The sequence below is a fragment of the Myotis myotis genome, unplaced genomic scaffold (assembly GCF_014108235.1).
Source record: "Myotis myotis isolate mMyoMyo1 unplaced genomic scaffold, mMyoMyo1.p scaffold_m19_p_6, whole genome shotgun sequence".
NCBI lineage: Eukaryota > Metazoa > Chordata > Mammalia > Chiroptera > Vespertilionidae > Myotis > Myotis myotis.
The window spans coordinates 49,730,467-49,743,067 of record NW_023416368.1 but is presented as its reverse complement, the minus strand read 5'-3'; the positions used below and the strand labels follow the sequence as shown (position 1 = coordinate 49,743,067).

Genomic DNA, 12,601 nt, shown 5'->3' with positions numbered 1-12,601 from the left:
GAAATAAGTTTGCCCTTAAATGAGAGAAACTTCATATAGAGACCTCACTCTGATTGGTGACATGTATTAGAAGTTGTCATATATATATAAGTGTACAAGAAATGCTCCCTTAAATTTTAAACTCTGGTTATTCTGAGTCCTCAGAGACTCAAGATAACACTGACATCAGCCAAGTACCAGTCTTTACACAGAGAGCTGATTGTTTTAGTTTATTTGTTTATTTTATCTTGATTGGAAAATCATAACATAGTCTCTTTTGAAATTTCTACTTTTCTATAAAAGTTATATTAGTAGTTCTATTCAGTACATATTAAAGTTGTGGTTATATATTTTAGAGTGTACAAAGTTCTATTTTTAAATTAAAATTACTAAAATTAAATATTTAAAAATATTAGTGTAGGAAAGACCTTTCTAAATATGATATAAAATTGAAAAATTAAAAAGAAAATATTAACAAATTTTAACTACATTAAAATAAATGATTTTTACATGGCAAAAAATTCACCATAAACTATAATAAAAAACACATGAGAAACTAGACAAAATATTTGAAATTCATATAGCTGACTATACTAGTAGAGGGCTAATAGTTTACTAATTTCTAATATATTCCAGGATATTCCTTATAGCCTTATTTGTAATAGTACATTTTGGAGAACACTGAATGCCTCTCAGCTGTAGATAGGCTAAATAAATAATGCTATACCCTCCAAGGAGAAGACTGTGGAACTGTTAGAAAGAATGAAGCAGATACATGTGTACATAAAATAGGGCTCCTTGGGCAGTCTTCACATGTCAACATCCAATATGTATTTGTTGATGAATGACTGAGTTTTAAATGACAAAAGCAACACTTAACATATTTTATATAGAATGCTCTTTGTATAAAAAAGAATATATACATGTGTGCATGTATGCATAGAGTGCAACAGGAGCAATGTACAAAAAACTGGCAAGTCAGTGGAAGATTTAGGTGATGAGAGATGGGAACATAGTAGGCACAAAGAAGTGCAGGAAATACTTTTGGTACCTTCTGAATTTTGTACCGTGCATTTGTAAACCTTTGAATAATTAATAACTAACATAAAATCCTGGACTTACAGGGATGAAAGTGAACCTGCCCAGATAGAAGATTTAAGTGCTGTTAAACCTGACGGCTGGCTTGATGATGAACCGAAATTTATTCCAGATCCCAGTTCTGAGAAGCCTGATGACTGGTAAGCATCTTACATCTCCAGAGGTCCATCCATTGCATGTTTCTTAGTTGCTTTTTTGTTGCTAGTGTATATGACTGACAGTAGAGAATTGAGGTTATTATATTTGCTTTGTTTTAATGTCCTAAGGAATGAAGACATGGATGGAAAATGGGAGGCACCTCTTATTTCCAATCCAGCCTGTCAGATTGGGTGTGGTGAATGGAAATCTCCCATGATAGATAACCCAAAATATAAGGGAGTATGGAGACCTCCAATGATAGATAATCCTAATTACCAGGTAAGGACCACTTGTTCCAATCCCATTGTAGAGTCAAAATGTTATGCTAGTTCTATTATACTAGTGTGCCGGTGTACAGATTCATGCACATTGAAAGGAAATTAATTAGAAAGTGGCCGGCGGGGCGGAATTGGGTAAGACGGGGCAGCACCATGGCTCACAGGGCAGCTGTGGAGTGAGCAGGGTCCCTCCAGCAGGTGGGGTCCCTCGGCCTGGCCTGTGGGGATCGGGACAAAACTGGCTCTCTGACATCCCCAGAGGGGTCCCGGATTGCGAGAGGGCAGCTCTCGGGTGACACACCCTGGAATCGGGCTCCCTCCTCTCTGGTTTTGGGGTATGTCACTTGAGAACCACTGCTGCCAAGTTACCGCAGTTTGGCAGCTCCTGCATTGAGTGTCTGCCACCTGGTGGTCAGTGTGCATCATAGCAACTGGTCATATGGTCAGATGGTTGCTTAGCCTTTTATATATATAGATATCTAGTTATTAACGTTACATTAACATTAGAAAATTGATTTGTAATAGTGTGCCTTTGGCTATTTTAAGAAGTCAAAGAAGATAAACTCCAACTAATCTGTAATAATAAAAGTGTAATATACTAATTATACCGGACGTCCTTCCAGACAAAGCTGGGGCTGTGAGGGAAGCCTGGGTCCTGGGCGCCTGCTGGCAGCTGGAGGGAAGCCCAGGTCCTGGGTGCCAGAGGGAAGCCAGTGCCGGCAGCCGGGGGAAGGAAGGCCTACTCTTGCACAAATTTTGTGCATCAGGCCTCTAGTTTATATTTTAAAAGTAAAACATTCTTTAATTTTCTGGAGAAATAAAGAACTGGAGATCAGTCACTTCATACTCTATATTTTCCCTAATAATCACTGTGGAATAAAGTTCTATTTTAGAATGAAATATAAGAAATGACTTCTGATTAAGAGGACTGCCTGTGCTTAACTAATGTGCTGCTTACTTTCTGGTGTTATTAAACTTTGGATTTTTTTTTTCTAAAACGAGTCAGATAGCTTTTGAGTGTACCTACTTTTTTGTAGTAGAAGTCCATTATGTTACCCATTTAACCTTGCATTTTTATCTAATTATTCATTGACATTTTCTAACATGTATTTTACATATGCAGTTACATATTCTAATTGCTCACTGTAGTTTTTATTCATAGCATTTATCACCAAATATTTATTTTGGAAACTTTTTTCTTTAATGTCTGTCTCCCTAATCAGACTTTACCCTCCATAATATAAGAACTATGTCCATCACTGTACCCCTAGCTCTGGCATAGTGCCTGGCACGGAATAGCTACACATGATGTCAGAGTGAGTCAGTGAGTGATCATACTGTCAAACTGATTTAATTGGATTGCGTTTAATCATTTCACACCTAATGGAGCTTTTTTGTTGGATAGTTGTTCTGAGGTTCAACCATGATTAATGCCTGTCATGGGTATATATTAAAAGGAGTGGCTCTGTTTTTGCCAAACAGTGATCTCTATGATTTGGGCAATTTTAATAACATCTTGCCTTAAATTTAGTAAATACTTTGCTAAATATAGAAAACGTGTCTACCTGGCCAGGTAGCTCAGTTGGTTAGAGTGTCATCCCATACACTGAAAGGTTGCAGATTCAGTTCCAAGTCAGGGCACATGCCTGGGGCGTGTATGGGAGGCAACCGATTGATGTCTCTCCCTCTCTCTTTCTCAAAATCATTAAAAAACATATCCTTAGGTGAGGGTTGAAAAAATTGTGTCTAAAATAGTACCATTTACTTGTGAAATTTAATTACTCAAGTTTCTTTGTGTGTTGGATTTTCACTCTGCCTTTTTTTTAGAGTTTAAAGTCAGTATTATTTACAGGAACATTATGTACAGAATAAGCACAAGATTTCATTTCCATTGAATTATTAATGAATTAATATCAAAGTTTTCTTTTTCTCTAGTTAGTATAGATGATTTCACTAAACAACTACTTCTTAAGTAGCATTTATAGTGAAATTATTTTATTTGAAAATGTCTTCCAATTATTCTTCTTCCAGGGAATTTGGAGTCCTCGAAAAATTCCTAATCCAGATTATTTTGAAGATGATCATCCATTCCTTCTGACTTCTTTCTCTGCTCTTGGTTTAGAGCTTTGGTCTATGACCTCTGATATCTACTTTGATAATTTTATTATCTGTTCGGAAAAGGAAGTAGCAGATCGCTGGGCTGCAGATGGTTGGGGAATGAAAAGAATGATAGCAAATGCTAACGAGGTACGGTACTGACCATATAGTAATAATGGGACTTGGTCCTGGTTATAGTCATGCAAATTATCCTTTAAAAGGTAAATAAATATTTAATAATTATTGAGTACAAAATAAATGTACTTAAATTTATATAGCTAGAATATTTAGCTTTACTATATTAGGATACTATATAAACTATATAATGAGCATTATATGATACATTATCAACTATATAATGAACTATATTTAAGTCTTCATTTCATTCATTAAATTATGATAGCTATAATGAGGTTATTTGCTGTTATAGAAATGATACTACTTATTTCTATTTGTAGTCTTTGTCTATAAGTCTTTGTCACCTTGTCAGTTCTAGGCCTAAGTGGTAGCAATAATTCCCAGGTTGATTTTATTAATAAGTCCTTTAAAAGTATAGAATGAGTTATCAGAGCTGTATACTTTTAAATGAACCAGATAACACAGGTTGGGGCAAAAGTAGGTTTATAGTTATTCAAATAGAAAATGATACAATCCATAAATAAGAATTTAAGAATAAACTCTGTTTTGCATAGTCACAACTGTAAACCTACTTTTGCCCCACCCTATGTATATCTATAAAGACTAATTATAATCTGCAATTTAAAGTTACCAAAAAAGAAAATTGTCATTATTTTTGTTGGTAGGTTAGCAGTTTCTACCTATGTAGTAACATATCTTCTACTACAAAGTCTCCCAACAGCAATGGATGCTAATAATTAATAGGTTTAAACTTTACAAAGTATAAGAAAAGAATATGAAGTATTTTTTAATTTAACAAGTTCACACTCCTTAATATAAAATGCCTAGGTAAAATAAGTTTTGGGGATAGGCTGTATTTCCTGATGAAGGTTTGTAATCTGAGTTACATTTTCATGCTGATTTCCTCTGCAGCCTGGTGTACTTACACAGCTAATGGCAGCTGCTCAAGAGCATCCCTGGCTTTGGCTCATTTATCTTGTGACAGCAGGGCTTCCAATAGTATTAATTATTTCATTTTGTTGGCCAAGGAAAGTAAAGGTAAATAAAATGAATTTCCTTCAACTTAAAAAAAAATACCTCTTAGTGTTTAAGAGTTCTATGAATTGAGGAAGTGGTTCTTAAACTAAATTTTGCATAGATTTTTTATTGTGTATGATGTCAGTTATTGCAAATTTTTTTTTAATATAGTGCTTTGTGGTCCTGGCTGGGTAGCTCAGCTGGTTAGTGTCTTGTCCTCATACACCAAGGTTGTGGGTTTGATCCCCGGTCAGGGCACATACAAGAATCAATCAATGAATAAATAAATAAATAAGAACAACAAATGTATCTCTCTCTCTCTCTCTCCCTCTCTCTCTCTCTCTCTCTCTCTCTCTCTCTCTCTCTCTCTCTCTCTCTAAATAAAAATAGTGCTTTGCTTTTAGTAAAAATAGCTTATGTTAAACTACCACAGAAAAAATATGAAGATGCAGAGTATAAAAAACCTGACATATGTAAACCACAGACAAAGGGAGCGCTAGAGCAAAAAGTGAAGGAAGAGAAAGCAGCCCTGGAGAAACCAGTCGACTTGGAAGAGGAAAAAAAGCAAAGTGATGGTGAAATTCTTGAAAAGGGTAAGACAGTGACAGTGATTTATAATGAGGACCCTGGGCAAAGCTCATAAAAACAGTAGATTATCTGGGAAACACTAGCTCTTGTACTACTTGTGTATTGTCAGAATTATACCATCTGAATCCCCAAGAATGCGTGACTATGGCAATGAGGGGTAATCATCCCTGCCTGGGTGTTGTATCCTCAGCAGCCATCACCTTATTCAAGTTTTGTCTTTCTAGGAAGAAAGATATTTAAATATTGTTCAGTTGCTTACGAGCCTAGCAACTATGAATTCCACATGCCCTAGCTTTTTGCGAGGACTTTCCTTCACTCCAACAGTGCAGATGAGATGGGCTGTGTAGCCCATGGCCTCTGTACAAGAGAATAGGTGTAAGGCAGGTGACTGCAGCAACAAAATCAACACTTCCAATGGCTATTGTTTATCAGATAGCTTATCAGATCAAATAAATAACTTAATCTCCTGAAAGGGTTGCTGAATCATATGTCCCCTTCCCACCCTATACTAAACTCCTAAGGATGTTAAAGAACTGAGGCTTTTTGGTGGCTCTCCATTGAGACCTCCTCACGAACACCTAGGTAAGTGTAAAACTATTGGTATTTGCCTGTTGTCCCCAGCCAAGATCCAGGTTGAGCCCTTTATGACTTAAATTATGTCATGAGCACTGTTTTAAACTCTAATAAGTTTATGAAATAGTTGATTTAAAAACATACACACACATATATTTAAATACGTATAAGTACATATATAAACACACACAGAGATTCTTTGGTTTTCATATTACATACAGACTGCTTAAGAATTCTTTAAATCTGTCCTTCAAATATAACTTATTTATAAAATGTAGTATAATAATTAGTATTTTTAGTTATTTAAAAAATTTCTAGAACAGATTGTTTTTAAACATTAAAACTTAAATAAACCCTCCTTATTGTATTACTTTTCAGTAGCAAAATTCTAATTCATCAAGCCTTTGCCTTTAATAAAATCTGTATTCCAGAAGAAGAAGGTGAACCTGAGGAAAAGAGTGAAGGAGAAATTGAAATAATAGAAGGACGAGAAGAAGGTAACAAGTCAAATAAGTCTGGATCTGAGGATGAGGTGAGCAACTCTAACAGAAAATAAACCAGTTTCTATGTATGATCATTAGCCAAGTGTTTATGTCAATAAAAGCAGAAATCTGGTTTGTAAAGGATTTTTTTTTTTGCCATTTTCCTCTCAGCTTTCATAAGAGCCTCAATAATGTTTTTGAAATATGTCCATTAAACAAGCAAGAAAATACTGTAATTTATATCATCTTAATGCCTAATGAAATAGTATAAAGCCAGCCCATGGTTTATAAAATATATAGAGAGGGCTGCATCTATAAAACATTAAAGCTTTATCATTAAAGTATTCTGTTGAAAGGTATAATAAACAGACCATTTGAATATTTAAAAGGTAATTGTGTTTATTACAAACAATTTTCTTAACAGTCATTGTATACACATTCTCATTGATTCAATAATTTACATCGCAGATTCTGAAATATTTCACTTATTGATTGGATAATTGAGTACTATCTGCCTGATATGGTGCTTTTCTCAAATCTTTAGTAAATTTCCCTATTAACTTGATGGGTCTACCCCTTTTTATATCCTCATATGAAATAGCACTTTCCATAGTACCTTTTTAAAGTCAGTTAAGTCAGTTATGGAATCAGAACCACCCAGGTATGATCAGAACCAGAGCTTTTTTTTTTCTATCCAGCATATACCCAAGGCCGTTTTCTATACTTCCCCAGCCCTTGAAGAGCTGCATAATCTTGCCCCAGTCACAACTCTTACTACTTAGCATTAGATAGGGTGACAGTATATGATGAAATAAACTTTCTATTTTGTCCATTTGAAGAAGTCTCCCAAATAAATTTGCTTTATTGTTAATGTTTTCTAAAGCTGATTCAGCACAAATACCTGGTTACTGGTCTTAACTGCTTTGTGAGGTTTTAAAGGGGTTTGGAGATCATTATCTAGGATGAATATCCTAGTTGGGTGGAGGTAGTTTTTTCCAGAACAGAGTTTTAAACAGTCACTGTTTCAGCTGTAATTCTCTAAATAATAATACTTGCAATCATTCATGTGCATATATATTCTAGTTACATTTTTTATTAACACTATTACAGATGTCCCCCATTTTCTCCCCTTTCCCCCACCCTCCCCACCCCAGGCCTTTATCACACTATTGTCTGTGTCCATGAGCTATGCATATATGCATATCTGTTCTTTGGTTAATCTTTTTCTGTCCCCCCTCTAGTTACATTTTGCTTCGCATAATATTTTGTGTACCTTTAAAATATCTTAATTCCATCTTCCAGTCGTTTAGTCTTCTCATATACATTTGTTAGTGAGCTAAAATAAGCCACTTTTTGTATATTATAACCTTCAATATAATTTTAACTCTTTTGTATAATCCTATATAATAAAGAGGTAATATGTAAATTAACTCTCACGCCCTCACAAGATGGCTGCCTATGACCAGGCCAGCAGGGGGGTTAGTGAGGGATGAACAAATGACTGAACAGCAGGCTGCATGGGGCGACCAGGCCAGCAGAGGGAGGCAGTTGGGGGCAACCAGGCCGGCAGGGGGGGGCAGTAAGAGGCAACCAGGCTGGTGGTGAGGGGGGGCAACAGTTAGGGGCGACCAGGCCAACAGCAGGGGGCGTGGTGCAGTTGGTGACCAGGCCAACAGTGAGGGCTGTTGGGGGCGATTAGGCTGGCAGGGGGGGCAGTAAGAGGCAACTAGGCTGGTGGGAGGGGGAGGGGCAGTTGGGGGCAACCAGGCAAGCAGTGGGGGCAGTTAGGAGCAACCAGGCTGGTAGAGGGAGGCAGTTGGGGGTGACCAGACTGGCAGTGGGGGCAGTAAGGGGTGACCAGGCCAGCAGGGGGGGAGTTAGGGGTAATCAGGCAGGTGAGCGATTAGGAGCCAGCAGTCCAGGATTGTGAGAGGGATGTCCGACTGCCGGTTTAGGCCCGATCCCTGGGATCGGGACTAAACCGGCAGTCGGACATCCCCCAAGGGGTCCCGGATTGGAGAGCGTGCAGGCTGGGCTGAGGGGACCCCTCCTCCCCCCGTGCATGAATTTCATGCACCAGGCCTCCAGTATATAACAACTCCATTATTTTATATTGTTACACAAGTTTAATTTATGTGTAAATGCTTATTTTAGACGGATAAAAATTAAAGGAAAGAAAAAACCCAAACCATATATTTGGTGTTTACCTTTCCTCTCTCCTAATTTGTCTCAAAGTACTATATATGCCAGAAATTCTGTAAAACCACTCCAGCAATTCATTACTTACAGAAATACTGTGATGAAGTTAGTGTTTAATATCTGCCAATGAAAATATCATATAATCTTTAATTATGACAATATCATATAATCTTTAATTTTCTAAATCATAATATAAAATTGTGAATTGAGTTGTTAGCAGTATTCCTTGTCAGATGCATATTTGATAAGCAGAGTTATTCTAAAAATGTAATCATGCCAAAAGGTGAAAGGATTAAAACATCAATTTACACATTTTTGGTCAGCTGCATGAAGGAACATATATAAGATAGTATTTGATTTTTAGAACGTATTTTAGAGAATAATAAATATATTATTTACTACCACCTACTAGTTTACACGTAGTATGAAAATAAATATTTTCACAATTCCTTTTTTCTAGATGAAGGAAGCAGATGAGAGTACAGGATCTGGAGATGGGCCAGTAAAGTCAGTACGCAAAAGAAGAGTACGGAAGGAGTAAACTCTGTTCAAGTATTTTTAATTCCTGAGAGAAATGTGGCGTTCTAAAATCAGTGTGCCAGAACTGGACTTGAATCAGTCTGCACATCCTGTTTTTACTATCTAGTAATGTTACTCATAATTTCAGACATCCATTGTAGTCTTTTCAGGAAAAAAACCAAAAACTTTGAAGTTACCTGGTCTTTGAATTCAGAATAAAAGAAAAGTGGCAAGTTACATATCTGATTTAATGAGATTAATATCATTAGAAGTTACAGTTTTAATAGTTTGGAGAAAGTTTTGGTTTGTACAGAACAAAATAATATGCAGCAGCTTTCATGCTTTTAGAAAAATCAGTTATTGGAATTTCCTCTTGAATGGCTATACTACAATATAACTGGTAGCTCTACAATAAAAACGAGAGTGTTCTGTTGTACAGAGCTAAATGCAATAAAGTTTCTGTATGGTTGTTTAATTCTATCAACATTTGAAAGTGTTGTGTGTGACCCACATTTACCTAGTTTGTGTCAAATTATAGTTGTGGTCCATTCACTTACTAGTAAATTACAGATTCCTTTAAAGAGGTGCTTTGTTGGCTGAAAGGTCAACAAAACAGAAATGTCTAAGTGTCATTCACAGAATCACTGGTCAGTAGTGCAGCATAATTTACATTTGAATACAAAGATAATCAATTCATCAAAATAGATTTTCCCCCCCATGCTTTTATAGTTGTTTTGAGTATTCTGGCCTTACCCTACTCATAATATTGCTTATATGTACACTGCTCTCAAATAGAATTTAAATATTTTTCTTCTTTAATTTATATCCTTTTAAATAGGTGAGCTATTATTGGGAGGCTTTAATTTTCTGTTCATTAAGAAATTCTAATGGCTAATAGATATGCTTTATATTTTTGTCTTGCTTTTTTCCTGACAAATTTAAATCTACTTTGTCTATTCTCTCATCTAGCTTCAAAGCTACCTCTAAGGTAGATAGAAGCGACTATTATTACTGCTCCTCTTTTTAAACTACAGTAGTTACCAAAAGTCGTAGAATGATATTATAATCGAGCTGTGTTGTTCCACTTAAAATATTTTAAGTTTGGGCAACAAGTTCCACCTTTTGGAAGGTGATCTAAATCTTTGAGACCACAAAACTAATACTATCTTAAGAACTTTATACTAATTGGGTACTATTTTGGATTCCTTCATGGATATACACACCCCATCTTTGGACAAGCACCAACTAGGTTCCCATGTAACTCCCCCACCAGTAGTACATTTAGAGTGCACGCATAGGAAAATGAGTGCCCAGCTTCTCCTTTTACTAAAGGAAGCAGAACATAGTCTACTTATTTCAGGGAGTGAACTGACAATGAAAATACCTTCTCTATTCCATTGGTGTGTTCTGAACTTGCATAAATTGGTGCTGGCAATCTTAATACATAATTAACCATATTTATATTTACTTAATAAACGAACACATCTTGCAAGGACCCCTTTTCTTGCTTTGTATTTGGAATGTCCAAATGAACTGGACATATTGAATGATTCTAGATGAGAATGTTTCTGAAACTACCTCAGGAGATAAATCCTTTATTATGGAAACCTTCTTATCTGATAGGTATCTTGTATGTAGACATTTTTTTCTAAAGATTTATTATTAAAGTTTTTTTTACTTCCTTGGTTGCAGATTTGTTTTAACTTTAACATTTGGTTAAACTCCAAGAGCTTGCAGTGGTGAAATCTGAGCAACCAGTTTTTTCAACTCATTGCTACTTCTGTGGATGTACCCTCTGTGAATGTACCATAGCTGACAGGTTTAACCAAAACTTAAACTCTCATCAGTATGTACTAGATCCATGCAGTAGACAGGTATAGTCTTCCTTAATCCCAAAATGGCTTTTTCCTTTTACCACCCCAATCTGACTTTAAGATGACTTACATTTTGTCCTTTTCTCTAACAAAGAGATTTTCGCTTTAGTTAGCTTTTTAACTTGACCAGGCTAATGTAGCTGCCTTTTTCTTGAATTTTTTAAGATAGCCTTGCCACCATTGATTATATCTCTAGGAAGACACATTAGCAGAATAGTAGCCTTTCTCAAAACTTTGCAACTGTGCCCCATGCACTTTTTCTGCAAATTAGGATGGTGATAATTAGTGTGACTTGGAAGTCATGGTTAAAAATGACAGAGCCATCTTCAGTTTCTGCCAACTTGCAGCACTCACCTGAGAACCATTAGTTGGGAGGGAAATTTCTTTATTATTTTATATTATTTATTACTTTATCACATCTTTTTATGGGAGATTAGCCTAACTTAAAAAATACAACTGTGGAAATCTTGGATCCTTCTTCAAATTCCTTGCTTTTATTTTAAAAATTAATGTATAATATCCTATAATGTTTGTTTAATAAAATTATTATTCCCCTACACATCCAGGAACTGCTATTTAAGGAAGATATGCTACTTACCCTGTGGCTTTGAACAATCCTGGATATACCACTACACCACCCAGTTACTTAGGCAACCAAATCAAAACACACACAATCTCTCCACAAACAAACAAAAAACTAACACACACAATCTCTGAAACAGCCTTTTATTAAACAGCAAAGCAAAACTGCAACAGAATTTTAAACATTGTAAATTAGGTAACAAAAAGGATGCAAAATGTTTTGCATTATGATTATAGCAGTATATTCATATAGCTAAAGTCATTCATTGAATCATACACCAATACAAACATAAGATTATTCCATGATTAAAAGTAGCCCAAACCTAGTAACTATAATTTATATTAATGAATCTCTTTTCCTATATTTTTATATTAATTCTGATATTAATTTCCTTAGCAAATGGAATCTATAAACTAAATTTTTAAAAAATTGTTAAAGAATGATTAAAACTCTGCATACCAAGTAGCTGGGCTTACAGAAAACTCTGGGAGAAGTAGTGAGATAAAATACTGAACATTATCGATTAGTTTACATGAAAACTCTCCCTATTTATTCATGATTCTGATACTAATACACTCAAAAGATTTTGCAAAAATTTATCTGCTAGATACTATAAATATACTTTGAGACCAAACTCTTTGTAACTATTGTAGATGTGGTTTACATAGGTGAGTCAAACTTAATCCACTTTCATATATATTCCCCAAAAGATCTAATCTGTGCCAGAGATAACACAAATATGGAGTAAAAATATTTGGAGTTGGTTACTACTATTTACCAAGTACTTTTTCCATCTTATTTCTATTTTTCCTCAAAATTTTTGTATTTCAAACATCCGTACAACCAGAGTTCATCTTTTCAGATCCCAAGTTATTTTGTGTAAAAGGAAGTTTCTAATCACAAAATTTCCCAACTTGCCAATTCAGCTTCAAGGAAAACCCCCACTTCATTTTTATAGCTTCTGTTTTCAAATGATTAAAGAAAACCAACAGCCGAAACCGGTTTGGCTCAGTGGATAGAGCGTCGGCCTGCGGACTG

General features: G+C 35.5%; 1 protein-coding gene across 1 annotated transcript in view; it reads left to right on the top strand.

The window, feature by feature from the left end:
* CLGN (calmegin) overlaps nt 1–9,538 on the top strand; it is a 38,055-nt gene extending 28,517 nt beyond the window's left edge. Inside the window, exons 9-15 of the mRNA XM_036311675.1 lie at nt 1,104–1,217; nt 1,344–1,494; nt 3,525–3,740; nt 4,641–4,766; nt 5,179–5,338; nt 6,338–6,438; nt 9,048–9,538. Of these exons, the coding sequence (XP_036167568.1) occupies nt 1,104–1,217; nt 1,344–1,494; nt 3,525–3,740; nt 4,641–4,766; nt 5,179–5,338; nt 6,338–6,438; nt 9,048–9,128 (949 nt within the window). The 3' untranslated portion in view covers nt 9,129–9,538. The remainder of the gene's footprint in view (nt 1–1,103; nt 1,218–1,343; nt 1,495–3,524; nt 3,741–4,640; nt 4,767–5,178; nt 5,339–6,337; nt 6,439–9,047) is intronic.
* The last annotated feature ends 3,063 nt before the right edge of the window (nt 9,539–12,601 follow it).